The sequence below is a fragment of the Chamaea fasciata genome, unplaced genomic scaffold (genome assembly GCF_029207755.1).
Source record: "Chamaea fasciata isolate MVZ Bird 193981 ecotype frontalis unplaced genomic scaffold, bChaFas1.0.hap1 SCAF_1, whole genome shotgun sequence".
NCBI classification, from domain to species: domain Eukaryota; kingdom Metazoa; phylum Chordata; class Aves; order Passeriformes; family Sylviidae; genus Chamaea; species Chamaea fasciata.
Window position 1 is genome coordinate 101,639,919 of NW_027094086.1, and position 17,906 is coordinate 101,657,824.

The window sequence follows — 17,906 nt, forward strand, 5'->3', positions numbered from 1 at the left end:
AAGCAGCGGAAAACAGCAGCACTGGGCAGCGGCAGACTGTCTTCTGCAAGCAGCTGCCATAAGCATCCAGGAGACGCTCCCTCCAGAGGAGGGTGGGGGTCAGGGTCCTGGGTTTTTGCCTGCAGCACCCAAGTAGATGGTGAGGGTCCTTTCCAGTGAGATCAGGTGTTGAAAAGGTCCCACTTCAACAGCTGCTCTTACAAGCAAAGGTTCACCCATGGTAAGGAAAAGCAGCGCACGACAGAACTCTGCAATGACAGCAAATTCTCCCGGCAGCAGCTGCCCAACTCTCTCCCCTCCGAACCTGAGAGTGAAAGAGAGCAAGGGGCAAGCCCAGCCCCTCACCCCCAGCCAAACTCTCATGGTATCTCTGCACTTCCAAAGTGAAAAACCCCCAGCTAAGAGACTGCAGCCAGCTGCACCCTCTCCCGCTTTGTTTCTCTCAAATATCCATTGTTCTAGTCACTCAGGTAACAAACGGGAGAGAAATTCCCTAAGAAAGAAAAAAATTGAACAAATCCTAATCTCCAACACATATGAAGTTTAACAAGGGCAAGTGCTGGATTCTGCACCTGGGATGGGGCAATCCTGGATGTACAGACAGACTAGGGAACAAGACACTGGACAGAAAGGGCACCACAGAAAGGGACCTGGGTTGACGGCAAGTTGAATGTGAGTCAAAAGTGCCCACACAGCCAGGACAGCCAACTGCGCCCTGCAGGACATCAGGCACAGGTGGGCAAAGGAAGGAATTGTCCCACTCTGCTCTGCACTGGTGCAGCCTCACCTTGAGTGCTGGGGCCAGTTTTGGGTGCCTCAATATAACAAAGATAGAAGACTATTAGAGAACACCCAAAGAAGGGCAGCCAAGACAGTGAAGGGGCTGGAGGGGAAGCTGAACAAGGAGCAGCTGAGGTCACTCTGTTCAGCCTGGAGGAGACCGAGGGGAGTCCTCACTGTGGTACTGAACATCCTCACAAGGAGAAGTAGAGAGGCAGCGACTGATCTCTTCTGTGGTGACCAGTGACAGGACCCAAGGGAACAGTGAGTCAGGGGAGGGTTAGGCTATGTACATATATAATTGAACCACATACATATATTGTTCATATGTATATGTGTATTTATATATATATATATTTTTTTTTTTAATATGCAACACTTTGAAATGACACACAGCAAACCATTAGTAAATTACTTCCTCCAAAATCCCATGTTAGTTCTCTGAGTGGCAAAAACATGCAGAACAGGCGATTTTAGCCTACCATCCATTTCTGTATATGAGCCCATGTTCTATCATATGAATGCTGAGAAAACTACAGAATGTAAAAAGAAAACCAAACAAAACATTTACAATATCAATTATAGTCACCACACAAGATTGGGTTCTCAGAATTGAAAACTCACATCTACATTAATTGCCATGTAATCTTCAGAATAATAGCAGATATCTACACCAGTTCAAAAACTGAAACTGTGCGTACAATGAGAACCATATAAAATTGAGGCAAAAAATGTTTTGCATATTTTGCTTATTACCACAGGAAAGAAAAAACCCACAACAACCAAGTATGAGCATTACATGGACTTGAGTGTAATCATGATAAATAATAAATTCTCAATGTTTTACATGCAATGTCAAACACTGAATTAAATGCAACAACTACACAATAACCAAACTGCCGAAAACCTAGTTTCTAGGATCTTTTTCTCAAGAAATGCAAACTTTCTTTAGGAGAAACACGTGGAGCAACACACAACTGTATGTGCAAATATTACCACATTTTAATAATTTTTTAAAAATAAAGATCTTGACAACAGGTATTTACTGTGAATCCTTTCAGTGTAATCCAATTCTAATGCTGAAAATACACAAAACTGAATAACACTACAAGACAAAATCTTATTCAAGTGCAGAAATAGAATACATTATGAATTTTTGTCAAGATTTGCAATAATTCCTGGTGAGTTATACTACCTCTTTTTGATGTCGCTCCAGCTCTCTCATACGTATATCTCTTGCTTCTGCTCGAGCTGCCCGTTTTGCTGCAAGTCTGGCTTCTGCCTACAAGCAGATGGAAAATAATTAGAGTTTTAAAAAAAGTTTTTAGAATAATAGCTTGAGTACTCAATCGCTTCACAAGTACACATTAAGATTTTAACATCATAATACAGAAGCAATAAAAAATGAAATTTCAAAAATAATATGTATCTAACTCTTTAAAGACAGCATTGCTAGTCAAAAGAATTAGATGTTCATTTAAAAAGTCATAGAAGGGCTTGGGTGTGAAGGGATCTTAAAGGTCATCTAGTTTCAACACCCAAGTCAGGTGCCGTCAATTAAATCAGGTCACTCAGTGCCCCATCCAACCTGGCCTTGAAGAGTTTCAGGGATGGGACTTTCACAACTTCTCTGGCCAACCTGATCACTGTCTCACCACTACCTTAGCAAGAATTTCCTCCTTATATCTAATCTAAACCTACTCTCTTTTAGTTTAAAACCATACATTCCTCTGTCTCCTAATGCTATCTGCCTGTGTAAAAAAAGTCACTCTCCCTGTTTTTTATAAGCCCCTTTCAGGTACTGGAAGGTCACAGTGAGGCCTCCCCAAATCCATCTCTTCTTCAGGCTGAACAACCCCAGCTCTCTCAGCCTGTCTTTATGGGTGAGGTGCTCCAGTCTTCTGAGCATCTTTGTAGCCATCAACAAGTTCTTCTCCCAGTCTGGACTCACATCTGGGATTGCCCTGACAGATGTGCAGTACCTTGCACTTGCACTTGTTGAACTTCAAGAGCTTCTCATGGGCCCAAGTTTGTCCAGATGGCAATGGATGGCATCCCATCCTTCTGTTGGGCCAATTGCACCACTGCTTCACAGATCCGCAAACTTGCTGAGGGGTACACTCAATCCCACTGACAGTGTCAGTGATAAATGTATTAAACAGCCCTGGGAATATGAGGGAATAAATTTTGCCATACAGGTAGCTGGAGGAAAGCACAAGCTCAGTTTTTAAACGTTTGAATGAGTTGACAAAATTTCTCTCGAATTCTTTAAATATTAAACCATTGAAGACAGGTTTTCCACCAAAGATTCCAGTTGTCTATGTAATGCTAATGTCTTGGATTGCAATGCAAGATGTAACCAAAAGCATGTATTCTAGTGCCATCTGTTGAAAGCAGATGGGGAGCTGTTTATCACTTCTATGACCCATTCCTCATAATTCTCGGGGGGAGGGAGTCTTCTGTTAATGGGCCAGCTGTTAAAACCAGGTGGGGCAGTCTTCTTTATCTCTTTCACAACCCATCCTCCCTCCAGGGGGTTATCTTCTGTTAATGGGCCATTAAGGCTCACTGCATGACTGGTAAAATTACATCATCCCATTATGAGATGCTCCACCCAGTGGGAGGAGCCAAGCATTCCTACCTGGATAAAACCTGAGATTCAGAACACCAGGACAGCCTGTTTCCACTAGATTTCCCAGAAGACGACCAGACCCATTTCACCACCACTGGACCTTCAGAGAAAACTACACCCCTCTACAGGATCATCTCTGCTCCAACAGAAACACATCTGTCACTCCAGGAAGACTTAATTGGATTGCTACCAACACCCTGACCAACGTCAGGGTGTATTCTGACTCTGTCAGTTTTTTCTTTTTTGTTTGCTTTTTTTGTACTACTACATTTTTATTTTTAATATTCCTACTAAAGAAGTGTTATTCCTATTTCCCCTATCTTTGTCTGAAAGCCCCTTGATTTCAAAATTATAATAATTCAGAGGGAGGGAGTTTACATTCTCCATTCCAAGGGAGGCTCCGGCTTTCCCTGGCAGACACCTGTCTTTCCAAACAGAGACAGTTAATTAAAAGCTTTTGAGGATCAACAGTAGCTAAAAATTCAGAACTCCTACCAACCAACCAATTATAAAAGTTCTTAAAATGTAAAATCAAAAAATTTTTGCTTTTGATTAAGGATAGGGTTTTCCCTGCTTTTGCCACTGTCACAGCAAATGTTTATGTAAAACACTGGAAACCTATAAAACTATTTTACTGTGCTTCAGGAAAATGAAACAGGTATATAACTTCGAGTTTAACTTAAAATTATGATTAAACTACAGGCACAACAATATCAAACAATGACAAGACAGAAGGCAGAGTGACTACAGCTTTATTACTCAGAATAGTTTGTCTTGACTCCAAGTGACTCATGAAGACTATTTTTTTCTGCATTTTGGATATGCCAATAAAACAATTCCAAGGCTGTGTCAACTCTTGACCACCATAATGTAATCTTTCTTTCTTTTGAAGCAGCATAAAACTACTCTTCTTTCTACCCGACAATACACAAGCAAAGCAAGGAAATTGCCATGCAACAGAAGTACTTCCATTTGTAGTCCATTACTGCTCTGTCACATATAAACTGTAACATAGGCAGGTATGCAGCACAGAAGGAAAAAGGACTCAAAGAGCTGATACATCTGGGTTTAGCTTTGTCTATAAAATAGCAGATAGATGCATTTGGCCTTAATGCTCTGGCAAGGCTTTACTGTTAAAGATACAAAGCTAATTGGTTTACTGATTCATGCTAAAAATCAATTCACATTTCACCTAGTGAAATCAAATCTCTCCTAGTCCTACATCAAAGACCTAACCTTAAAATCCTAAAAGGGAAGCTCCAATTCTTCTAATCTACTAAACCTTAGATAAAATACAAGTGAATTTACAAATATTTGCCATAAAATGGGTGCCTAAAACTGAAGAAAAATCTTATCTGTTTAGAGGGTTTTTTTAAGGAACAGCTTAATATTACATTAATTTTTAATATGAGTAACTAGATTCCTCTAAAAAGCAATCTCAAAAAAGACAAAAAACTTGACAAGTTAACTAAAAGTACAGTTCTCAGTCTTCCCTCACCATACACCTCAGAGCAAAAGACAAATTACAGTACCATTAGAAAGGCCATAACACCAAGTAATTCTTAATTCTCAGCAGATCTGTTGGAGCACAGGCCTCATGCTACTGATGTAGCAGTCACACACTTCTTCATAGCTATGTTATTGAAATTTAAAATTAACAATAATAAACAGCCATAATTCAAATGGACATAGTTTTCTACCTGGGTGCTGCTATTTACTCGGTTGCCTTGATGAAAAAGCTCATAAAAGTTGTGAAACGAATTACCACCTACAAATCCTTAACAATAAAATTCATCAGCTACATTGAAATAAAGTCATTAAATATCTGCTAAGGAACATGTAGAGCCACAATAGCTTTGGATAAAGTTTGGACTATAGAAGCAGCACAGAAACACCAGTCTATTCGTTTTAATTTTTTTGAATAAACCAGCAAAAGTAGAGGCAGTTGCATTATCATGATTTTCAATTCAACTAGTATTTGATTTGAGAGAGCATACCAAAGACATCACTATTCCTTGCTCATAGTAGCTTGGGAGCCAGTACAGATTGCTTTCTACAGCCTTATCATTAAACAAAGTCCAGTCTTAGAAAAGGATAGACTGGCCACTACAGTTTTGATTTCAGTTTCACTGCTCATTAATCTCTATATAGTCCTTAAACCAGATACACATTACTAAAATATATTATGATAAATATCCATTGTAATATTATATAATTGTGAAGTACAGCTTATTAAAAAGTCATAACATACCAAGCTTTTATTTTTCTGAAGTAAAAATTCAACTGTGTATTGTCCAAGATCTAGCAACTCTAATACTATTTCAGAAGCTTCCTAAGGGAACTTTGAACTGATAAAAAGAAATAGGATAGCTGAATTTTCTTGAATACTTTAACTGCAAAGAAGATATGAAGTTTTTAAACCTGGTACACTTACGCTTGTGGCTCAAATGGAAAGAATGTTATAAAATCTAGAGAGCAAACAGCCATTAGGTAAAGATACAATAATTCAGCATGGAATTTATTCAGAGAATTAATCAAAAAAGGACATACATAGACTACAGAGGAGATCTTTGTAACCAAAGAAATTGGGTAGGAAAACAAGGAAGAGGTCCTTGTAACTTGGCTTGGGTAAGAAAAACAGGACTAATTAATAAACTATTAATTTATAACTACATCTCTAAATTCTCTTTTGTATATGAACACATACGATTCATATTTACCTTCCACTCTAGGACAAATCTGTGTTTTTAAACCAATCCTGTATTTCTTTGGGTATTAGCTTTGGTCTAAGTAACAAAACAAAGCAATATGTTCACCACTGAGTTCTGGAATTCCTCATTTCAAAATAGATACCATTTTTTGTCCATTACATGAACAACAGCAAAAAATGAGCAGTGTTTCCTCATATCTCCATAAAACCTATTTCATTCCAGAAGATTATTATCCTGGCTGTTTTCAAGCAGTTAAGCAGTACCTTACAGCAGTATTCACTTTGGTTTATTTTATTGCATATGTTTAGTAGATATAGAAGTAGCAAGACAATGTTCTCCTTCCAGGAGGTGACACAGTCGCTTTCTTGATTTTCACCTAAAAACCAATTATCATAAGCTATTTATAGACATTTAGGAAGCCATCTATACTTCTTCAATTTTTTCATCTTTGTTTTTAAATACATATTCTACCACAATCTTTTGGAAACTTTTACCTCAGCTTTCAAGGATAACAGCTCTTTGGTTAAATCAAAGATAATTTTGGCAAGAAAGAAAGAAGAAAAGAAAGAAGATTAGACTAACTTGAATGCCTTTGTAAAGATAGAGTCTGGATTTTTTCCTTTCTGATGTATTTTTCTTAGTCTCTTCATAGCAACAATCATGTTTTTCCCAGGTAAGCAGTATGATATTAATACAGAATTCATATGGTAGAGGCTTTCCTCCATGCTGAACAAGGAGAAGCATAACACCTCTCCATAGTGCAGATAGGCATCATTTTCCTTTCCTTGCCTGCAAGAAGGAATTTACTAGAAAGAAATAGTATTTTATTTTTAATTTTTATACTCTGGAGAAGGTGATTCTTTAATTAGCTCAGATTCAGCATAAAGATTTCATAAGGTTAAAATATAGGCTATCCCAAAAGGTTTTTCACCTGTGAAAAATTAGAATTATTTTGTCATCACGGGCTGATGTATACATATAACACAGAACTCGATTCTCTCTCTGCCAAAGGATATGCAGTCCTGCAGTTTCCAACGTAGGAGGGCCGGTTAAGGAGCATTTTACTTCTTCCACCAGATGGCAGTGGTGAGGGCACCGACTGCCCCACCGTTCCTCGTATGCCACGGGTGCGTGTAACAGCACTAGGACACCCTGCCAGCTATGGCTAAGCATCAGGGCAAGCATTTTAAAAATGTTCACTGAAATTCTTAATAAATAACTACACACAGCAACTTAATTTCACCTTTTTTCATTAAGAAAACAAAGGATTCTGTCCCCATGGTAGGGGGGCTGGAATTAGATCATCTATAAGGTCCCCTTCAATCCAAACCATTCTATGATTCCTTCTGCTGCTCAGTTCTTCTGTATTCTCATTTCCATGCATTTTGCCCTTATCTCCATACTGTCTCATGAAATCAATGCAACACCATCATTCATGTGCCGAAAGTATTTCTTATGGCTCCTCAGAAATCTCTCTTTTCCACTTACTTCTGATGTCTCTGCCCAAGTTGCCTAAAAACAAAATCTTACATTTTAACATGACTTAAAGGTTTAAGAGTCTTTATTTCTGCTGTCTTATTCTTTTTCCATTTATTGCACAGATTCATATATATTATAAAATCTCTAGAATATTTATATCCTATAAAATATCCTTATTCACATTAAAAACAAAAGCAAACAAGACTTTGAATTAATACTAAGGCAGAAATAGCCAATTGAAAAATATTTAGTGACTACTTATTAAAACAAAATAGAAAACAATCTAGCATCTACAAAGACAATATCCATGAAGATGGAATTCTTTGGGACTTTGCTTGTTTTCTTAACAGAAGCTGAACCTACATGAAGAGAAAAACTTGTACTAAACTTTAAATAGATTCATATGACAAAGATCGCTAACTGTTACTAAATTCACGATATAGCCCTCCAACATTTAAAAATACTCAACTCAGCTTTCTCCATCATGGCAATTCAGTAACATTACATCTTTATCGAAGTAAGAACTGTACTCTACTCAAAGTTGAGCAATTACAAAGTGAATTTTAAATAAAAATGAATCTTTATTCCCTCCCATGAGAAAACACCTTAAGAGTTTTCCATATTCTTGCTATATAGTTTAAATAGTCATAAAAACAGTTCCTGAAAAAAACCCCACCAAACCAAAACACAGAGACAACGTTCTACAAGGTAGAAATCCAGTGAACACTGTTGCAGTGTTGCTTGTCCACAAGCACTAGTTCTCTGTCATCTAGTTACACAGCTCTGAAGAATGGAAGAGTTGCTGATGGTAACACCCAAAAAAAGGTTATGAATCCTGATTGTGCCTTCAAACTCCTATTTGGCAGGTTGAGGATGGTGAGATGACACGTGTCAGACTCTTCTCACTCTCTGCCATAAGATTCATTGTATCTGAGCATGAACCACAGGCAGAACACAGAAGTGACTGAAGCCTCTGTTCACACATTATCAGACTGGTTTTGGAGAAAGAATTCTCATGTGATCCTAAAAGATGGTGATGACAGGTTACTGCTAAATATTTAAAATGAACCATTTGTCTGCAAACTACTAAGACAAGTGAAGCAGTGATGCACAACTCAGCCAAAGATATTCTGCCTGCAAAAGAATTTAATAAGCAGAGAATCCCCACTACAAACACACAGGAAAAATCTCAAGATCATATCAGATGTATTCAATGTAAACTGTGAACATAACCTTGAAAACATGAACCTGAGATCATATCAGATGTATTCAACATGAACTGTGAACATAACCTTGAAAACATGAACCTCAATTTTCATTTATCTAGTTATGTAGGAATCCTTTTTGTTTAATAAATGAGAATATAATGTTGCCACGAGCCTGAAGTTACAGTAGACAATCATTATCCGTACTTTTGGAAGCTTGAACTTTGCACAAGATACATGAAACTGTCTTCTACATCAGGTGACTTATTCTTTGTCAATCTGAGAAAGCTAACTGTTCCAGAATCCATTACAAAAGGTAGAGAAAAGCAAAAGGTCATAAAAAGGAACTCTATATTTTCAGGAGATAGGCTTTTTTTTTTTCTTTTAAAAGATAAGCAAACTTCAAATTAACCTTGCTATAATTAAAATACACTCACCACTACTCCATTTTAATGTAGTTGGGTGCTTTTACACCCACAGTTCCTTTATTTCCTTGCAGGGAACACATGGACAATTTATCTACACCTGCTCCTGCAGCTTTTGAAAAAAGCATGATAAACTGTCATACCAAGATAAGACTGCCAAAATTATCAACTGTGAGTAATCTCACTTCAGACACTGTGAAACAGGGAGAGTGCATTGCTTCCAGGAAAGGATGCACAGATAGATCCCAGTCCTGGATATATACATCATCTTCACTCTTCTTCAGTTCCAGTGAGCAAGGAAATTCAATGCCAGGAAAAATAATACACCATCGTATAAAAAGTAGGTCCCTAAAAAAGAGGTTTAGTAACTCAAAAGTTACTGGAATAAGGCAGAAATTCACTCCAGTGTTGATGTTTTAGCGTATTTGTGTGCAACACAGCCATTGCAAAACTGCTTGTCTCAATGCACAGTACCACACCCAGGAAAAGATATGGAAGAGCTCTCTACATAACAGAAGTACAAGAAATAAAGGGGATGGGACAGCCAAGAGAAGAAAAAAGTTTTCTGATGTGGAAGAAAGATAGAAAAAAGAAGAAGAAATATCAGAGGAAGCAGTCTGACCAGGCACCTCAGATCCTACAACAGTGCCCTTATCTGCCATTATATATTTTCATATAAAATGACATCAGATTCAACCAATGCAAAAAAAATGACTGTATGGAAATGAATTTAGTGGATCAGTGCCAAAGAATTCTTTAAACCAAATTTCCTAGAAAGTAAAGTTTACTGGTACTAAAAGGAAGATACCTTTTTTAGACACGTGCCATAGAACAAGGAAATCACAATTTTGTCAAATTAAAAGTAGTAACAGAGAATAAGAATAGCACTTCCTGAAACCTGAACTTTAAGAGAAAAAACATCCTGAAAACCACCCATACATTACATTAGAGTCACTTCACTAGAGTTCCTTGCATTACAAATTCCAGTACTTCCTAGTGCCATTTTGTGACTGCTCTGAATCCCAGAGCACCTTTATGCAGTTTCACCACACAGATCATCCGAAGTGCAGCCTTTTGCTCCCTTTTGCACATATTCTGTTTGCCATCTCTTAATACCTAGAATCTCTTAATATCGAGCAGACCCTTAGAAGATTTTGCACAGAAGACAAGTGGATTACAGAACTCAGTTCAATTCTACTAAGAAATGTCTTCTAAAAAGATGGGATGTAAGCGAACAAAGCCCAACAGTAATTTTAAGTAAGATAATATGTATTACAACTTGCTATTGAGATCCTTTTCTACGTTAAACAACACGCTGATGTTATGAAAGCATGCATATACTCAAGGAAATTTAAGGCCATACTCTCTTTTTTTTTCTTTTTTCATTCACTGTTTTCCCCAAAAAACGAGAGATGGAACTTGATGAGTGAAATCATACATGATACAGAGTCCCACAGAGAACTTGGCTGATAGAGTGAGACTTTCCATTAGAACTAGAATGTGACTGTGAACATGACTTTCTGAAAAGTTACCAACTAAATTTTTTTGTTTTACTGACACAGTAAAATCTTTTACTTACAGTGTGTGATAGCTTCTTTAGGCATATTCAGGTGTATCTCTCTTCAGACATCTATCACCTACCTATTCTGTCTTACATACATATACAGACAACTATTTACATTACAACGCCAATTAGAATCTGCATTTTGCACTCATTTATGTCAACTAGGGCAAGCAGCTTTGTAGATGCTTGTAGCCTCAAAGAACCTGGATCCACTTGTATATAAACAGTATTAAGGTTTTTGTTCCCTAGTCACAGCATTTCCAGCTAGAAAAACTCCGACCCAAACAGACATCTCGAAGACTTTAAATTCCAACTGCCTATATCTGGTGGGACAAAATTCCCCTTTGTGTCAACTTCTTGTTGATTGCACTTTTCTCTGGTTATCTCCAGCCCTCTTTTTTTTTAGGGGTGAAATTCCTGGTACAACGTACATATTAGGCTTATTTGGAAAGAAATGTAACTTCTCACATTTGAAATAGATTCTATTACAAATATATTTTAATAATGACTACTACACCTTCAACACTAATACACTATACTTATCATCGTAAGAATACTACACACTATAATAGGATAAATGTGTATGTTTTTTAGTTTTACACTTGAGATTGCACCTGGATTTTTTTATTTATCTTTAAGCATGTAAGTATCTGTAGAAATAGCTGCTAGGCTTCAGTGTACATCTCTGAAGTTACACTAGTCCTACACTTAATATCTCACTATGTTGACATTTCAGTTAATGTGATTTTTTGATCAGTTATTCTCTTACCTTATATTAATTGTCATATTTTTGGCTAATTACACGTTTTTATGCACATCTTAAAAAAAAATAACTCTTCCTGGATAATGAGATTACTTTCATTCCTATTTCTGAATTCAAGACACTAAAATTAACATACCTCTCTGGCAATGTTGCTTAGAGCTTCATCTTCTGCAGAAAATCTGTCTTTCACTGGAGTTCTCTTCCGTCCTGAACCAGGAGTTCCCATCTTTATTCTCTGAATCTGTATTTGAAAACACAGACAGGACAAAGCTCAGTTTTAATTAAGATCTGGAACTAAAAACAATCGACTAACCTACACTCCAAAATGTCCTAAGTTTTCCAATCTTTAGCTACATAATACTCAAGAAATCTATATGCAATTGGCATGTAATAGGAAAACTTTTATCACAAAAGCTTGTGGCAGCTTTACAAAACACCACTGCATCATTCAAGGTGCTCACAGAGAATTTTTCTACTGAACAAAACCCATCAGTTTACCTACAGCTTCAAGTTCAGGCACAACTGTAAACTGCTCCTGGCTCAAAGGATACCTCTGTTGTCTGTCAATTTATGTAACTCCTAAAAAGAGATATCCTTTTAAGTTATGGATGTGGAAAAAAACCCTATAGACAACAAAGTGTTCAAGAATTAAATTTACATGATCATTACAGTTCTCTTGAAAACAGAAGAGACTCAGCAGACAAACTTTACTAGGCATCCAAGTAGGTAGATGTAGTTTATTTGCATTTTAACGCAGCTGTTCTCATGTAGCTGCAACTGAACTGCTGTCTTCTAAAGCAAAAGTTTTACTATAGCAGAAATAAAGACAACTTTATGTAAAGGGAAAAAAAAAAACCCAAACACTCTTTTGCCTAACAAGATTCTCAAATTGGGAAATGAAGAGAGAAACATACTACCATCATATACCCAGAATACATAAGATACCCTTTTACTTTTCCTCCAGAAACCTCTTATGAATTGCAAGCATATAAAAACAGCAACAAAACAAAACATGGCCCATATAGCCACAATCAGAAAAATGTTACACACAAAAAAAATCTTAGAAAACACAACTATAATGGTTTTTTTCAAATATTCTAAAATCCTACTTCCAGATATCCAGGCACTTCCAAATGTCAGCCCAGAATTTGGTGGTAGTCCAGCTATTCGACAAGGTAAGTATCCTACACAGAGTTTGAGAAAACACCTCAGTTATAATGAAAATTTCTATTTGCAAGAAGATATGTAAAAAGTAACTAGTATTGGCTATCCTTTTGAAACTTAACTGGTACAAGAACTACCTTTCTTACTGGATCTAACTAGCAAAGACTCAGTAATTGATTATAGTCAAAGGGGAGGGAGGAAAAAAAAAAAAAAACACAAAGTAATGGGTATTTTTATACAAGCAGAGTTTTTACTTTATTACTTATACATAGCAATCACAAAGCCAGAATGCATTGGGGTATTTTCTGGCACTCAAAGACAATAAGAAGCATCACAAGACTCGTTTTTTTTCTCTCTTATATTTTAGCTTCTACACCTTTTCACCATCCTTCCCTTAATAACTTTATTCCACTACTCCTATCTTTTCCTTAAAAGCAAGATTTTTTACACTGCTTCAGATTTTACAGGTATTTTACTATTCTTCATCTGCTCAGTACTGCCACTGCTAATCCATTTGGTGAGTCTGTATTTTTAGTCTTAAAAACAAGCAAGTAAACTTACATCTTGCACTCAGGTAAATTTAGATAAATACATGCACAAACAGTTTAGAGATGGCTGTGGCAAAGGCTTAATCTCAGAGCTACAGGTTGCTGTCCACATTCTAAATGTCTCAAAAAATCTGCATCTTTTTGCAGTAATTTTTATTGGCTGACTTCAAATATTAAAAGCAGATAGGGCCAAACTAGAAGTTACAAGAACACAAAGTAATATTACTCCTACTACAGAAGGCTTTAACAATGTTATACACTAGCCACAAGAAAAATCATGAAATGTTTATTACAATAAATGGGTTCATGTAAGAACAGAAGTCCAATCTATCTACTTAAAGTCACTAAGCATGAAATTATTTTAATTGACACATTAAAGGCCGTATTTCTTTAAAAAGTATTTACCACATAAATTAAAACTGCAGAATAATTGCACATACCATAGACTTGAACTGCATTTGTTGACACCCTTTAAAAAATGTATCATTTCTAATAGACAAACTTTGATTTGTTAACTAAGTTAAATACTCTTATCTGGCAGACTAATTTGGGGAATGTAATGGGTTATAGCTAAAATATAGCTAATTTTAGTACAGCTATGTTCAGTTTACAAGAAGTACCAATTTACAGTCATTTCATAAAAATTAGATGCTGATGCTTTAAATGAGGAAAACACATTTCATCTCAGTCACTGTGGAGGAAGCCAAGTGTGGTATCCCTGCCAGCCATCTGCCATGCTTCTCACCTAGAAGGTGCACAGAACTCCCAACTGAGCCAAAACACAAGATGGAAGAGGACAGATTACCCAGAAGCTATACAGAGATGTTGCCTTCTGCCTATACAAGGAGGAATTAAGAAAGTCAAAGCTCAGCAGAAGCCAAAATTAGTAAAGGCTGATAAGGACAAAGAGAAAGGTTACTCGAAGGACATCAGAAACACAAGAAAGACTAAGAAAACTGTAGAGCCACTGTTTAGTGACACAGGTGAGAGTGGTGGGTGCTTGCCAAGCCCCATCCTTGGCAGAATGGTCTAGATAATAACGAATGTGAAGATGGGAATCTTTGTGTGTGTGAACCAGATAAGCACAACTGCCTGACAGGCTACAGGCCCAAAACTGGACAGGCTGAAAAGCAAGAGGATTGTCAGCTACATTAAACAGAAACTAAGAAATTAGACAGAAGTGCTTGTTTGAAGTAAAGGAGTCCTCTTGAAAATAAAACCACAATCAAACTGAAAGTCTATACAGTGACAGTAGCAGTGACTTTGGTGGGATAACAGCAACAGCCAAACCCCGGTTTGACGCTGTCAGAAGACATCCCACTGACTGACATCTGTCCAGGCTAAACCAAAACAGCATCTCTCCTACTGGATGCAAGATCCTGCACTCCAACTAGCGGGTGGTCAGTACAGGGAGTGTCAGTAAACACCTTAGGTTGTGAATGTGTGCTTGTTAGGTATGCTCCCACTGGCACATGCATTAGGACATAGCACAGCATGTATTAGAGAACAGCACAAGGTACACACAAATCTAGTGTCCACATCTCCAGCAGAAATCACGTGCAAAGGGGACCCTGGAGCGGAAGAACAGAACAGTTAAACACCAGCCTACAGAGGCTGTGAAAGTTTTTACCTGAAGATGGTAAAAACTTATCTAAGACAAGGCTCTGAAAAACCTTTTCTAATTGACAATACCTTGGGCAAAGGATGACCTCCAAAGAGTCTTTCTAAAAGAAAATACACAGTTCTACACTTATTATTGTTCTCAACTTTGAAACTAAACCTCAATATAAGCTTTTTTAATTAGATGTTTCAATATTTCTTCAAGGGTCTTGTCACAATTTCTTCTATTCCATTTAACTTTTAATTAGGCTAATGTACATCAGAATATTTAATTTCTTGTTATAAAGTTCAGTACTATAGATACCTAGACATATTGCTAATATGCTAATTAGTCGATTTTTATATTAGTCATTATGCTACCTCTCAGGAAAATATAAGATACCAATACTCCATGTGCATGCAGAAATACCTCTGAGATGTTTCACTTTTTTTGAGATGTTTCAAGTATTTCTGCATGCACATATACTTCTGAGATGTTTCACTTCAATAACTTTCTGATTACACAAAAAGTTATTTTGCTGCATGGGATAAAGAATTTTCCTGCCGCTTGGAATAAAGAATTTAATACATGCCGTCACATTAGAATTTTATAAAAAATAACTAAAGAGAACACCAAAACACAACCGAAGAACAGTTTGCTTCTGTCTTTTATGGTTTAGAAGGGGTAATACAAGAGGAAAGAACACTATAATATCTGCTGCGTTTACAGTTCAAAATTCCTGAGTCACGTCTACCACATGCCTAATTCTATAGGCATGGTTACACATTGTATTACACAACTGATGAAGTGACATCCTGTTGCATTTCATTCTGAAACACTGAAGTGTCTGAAGTCCCCAAACCAGAAGACCTGTGATGAAATCCTTCAAATGCCCTCTCATTTATCTTCACTTCAAGCATATATACATTTTATCTCCTCCCCAAATCTTTGCTGTCCAAGTCTTCTTCATATTACCTCCTGACTAAAGATTCTCCTTGTTCTTTTTTTGCCCCCTAGAAAGAAGTCTTATTTGTTTTAGAGAAAAAAAAAAAAAAAGCTACACTACAAGTTCAGGGCCTATCACTCACCACCTTCAATGGCACCACCTGTTCTAAATGCCTGGGCATTTGCCAACATACTTGGCATAACATACATAAGATATCTTAGTGTGAACAGGCTATAAATAACAGACCAAAACGCCCCTTTTCTCTTTCAAGCAAGACTAAAAGATCACTAAAATTCACCTGTGTAGACACCATCTCTGTATAATTGATTCAACAACAGAGCAGAACAGCACTGCTCCAGAACTAATGTCTTTTAGAAACAGGATCTGAATGCAAAAGTATTAGTACTGCAATGGTTGCATTCATAATTGAGAAATGGCATAATCATATTGGAAACCACAATCTTCTTTGCTTGATCTTCAGTGCTTTGTCAAAGCAAACTGCAAAGGAGACAAAGCAAATAGACACAGAAAAATTTAAAATCATGCAAGACAGATCCAAGAGTCTTCCTCAGTGTCATGGGTTTTGTAAAGAGCGTATTATTCTATTCCATCTGGGTAGAGCAGAATTGCTTATCTTTGCCCATATGGGTCAGTGTCACTTATCAGATGGTAGAGTGCTACTTATCTCTCTTCATTGTTTCACTACTTCCATGGGAATGTCTTCTGCTAATGGACCATTAAGAGCTCATCAATGACATTACACATTACACTGCACTATTGTAAGCTGCTCCACACAGGGAGGAGGAGCCAAAACATCTTAACCTAGATAAAAAAGAGCCACAGTCCCACTAGGGAGCCAGTTTTTCCACCGGATCCCTGGAGGAAGACCGGACCCATCTCACCATTATTGAACCCTTTTTCTTCAACGGGACCATCTCTACTCCAACAGAACTACATCTGCCACACCAGGAGGGCTTACTTTGGACTGCTTCCAACACCCTGACCAACAGGGTGTCAGGTTGTATTTCTGACTCTGTCAGGGTTTTCTAGGATTTCTTGTTTCTTTATTTGTTTGCTTATTCTTCTGTACTACAACATCTGTATTTTTATATTCCTAGTAAAGAACTGCTATACCTATTCCCAAAATCTTTGCCTGACAGCCTTTTAATTGCAAATTTATGATAATTTGGAAAAGGGGGAGAGGGGCTTACATTTTAAGGGAGATTCCAACCCTCCCTGGCAGACACCTGTCTATCTAAACCAAGACACTCAGAAGACAGACCCCATACAAGGGTAATCTCCTTGCAATTAATATGTTTGCTCATAGGTCCAAAACCACCCATGCAAGAAAAAGGGCTGCATGATCACCGGGTGACCATGACTCAACAAAGGGGCATGTAGGAAGAGAGGGAGAAATAGATTGGGTTTTAATGTACTAAGAAAGAGACTGAGTTTTAATGCAACAATTTTAAGGACTATTTGGAATTTTCATTCAGAAAACCTTGTTCAGAATATTAACTGAAACAAGAACAATTGCCAAAAAAGAGCTGCTACTATGAGTGAAAGAGCCTAACAGTAAAGGGAAAATGCAAAGACTGAGAAAAGCATATAATTACAATCCGCCAAAAGATAACAGTGCTTACCACTATATTGGAGGCAAAGTTATTCCAGCTGATGAACAGTGTTTCTGTCTGAAGAAGCTGTTCATCTCTAATCATGGCCCACTTCAAAAACTCTTAGCACAAAGTTTCTGCTCTGAGTGGACAAGCTTATGTCAGCTTTTTCTGGAAAAAAACTTAATCTTTAGACAACTGCACAATCCATCCCCTCAATGCAGTATATTTGCAATTTACCTGCTGGTTTAAAAACTGAGAAATACAATTTGAGTTCATGGTATTTAGCAACAGAATTACAATTCCTTAGAGGGAGTTGAAATCCCTCAGTTTGTTGGTCTTGTAAAGTTAAGAGACCAACAGGAAGTCCCCAGTTAAGTCAATCAAAAAGCCATTATCCAGCTTGCAAGACTCTGCAAGTGCCTCATGAATCCATGAAGTGTAACGTGCCTGGCTAGCACAGGCACACATAAAGC

At 37.3% G+C, this 17,906-nt stretch overlaps 1 protein-coding gene across 7 annotated transcripts in view; it reads right to left on the minus strand.

Annotated features, from left to right (window-relative positions):
• LRRFIP2 (LRR binding FLII interacting protein 2) overlaps positions 1–17,529 on the minus strand; it is a 53,347-nt gene extending 35,818 nt beyond the window's left edge. For 2 of the 7 annotated variants that reach the window (XM_066191315.1, XM_066191298.1), the window contains exons 1-3: positions 17,461–17,517; positions 11,696–11,800; positions 1,976–2,062 (exon numbers count right to left, since the gene is read on the minus strand). In XM_066191315.1, coding sequence (XP_066047412.1) covers positions 1,976–2,062; positions 11,696–11,785 — 177 coding nt within the window. In that variant the 5' untranslated portion in view covers positions 11,786–11,800; positions 17,461–17,517. Of the gene's footprint in view, positions 1–1,262; positions 1,314–1,975; positions 2,063–11,695; positions 11,801–17,460 lie in introns of all 7 variants that reach the window. The other 5 variants (XM_066191326.1, XM_066191335.1, XM_066191288.1 and 2 more) reach the window with 4 other exon arrangements.
• Between the last annotated feature and the right edge of the window lie 377 nt (positions 17,530–17,906).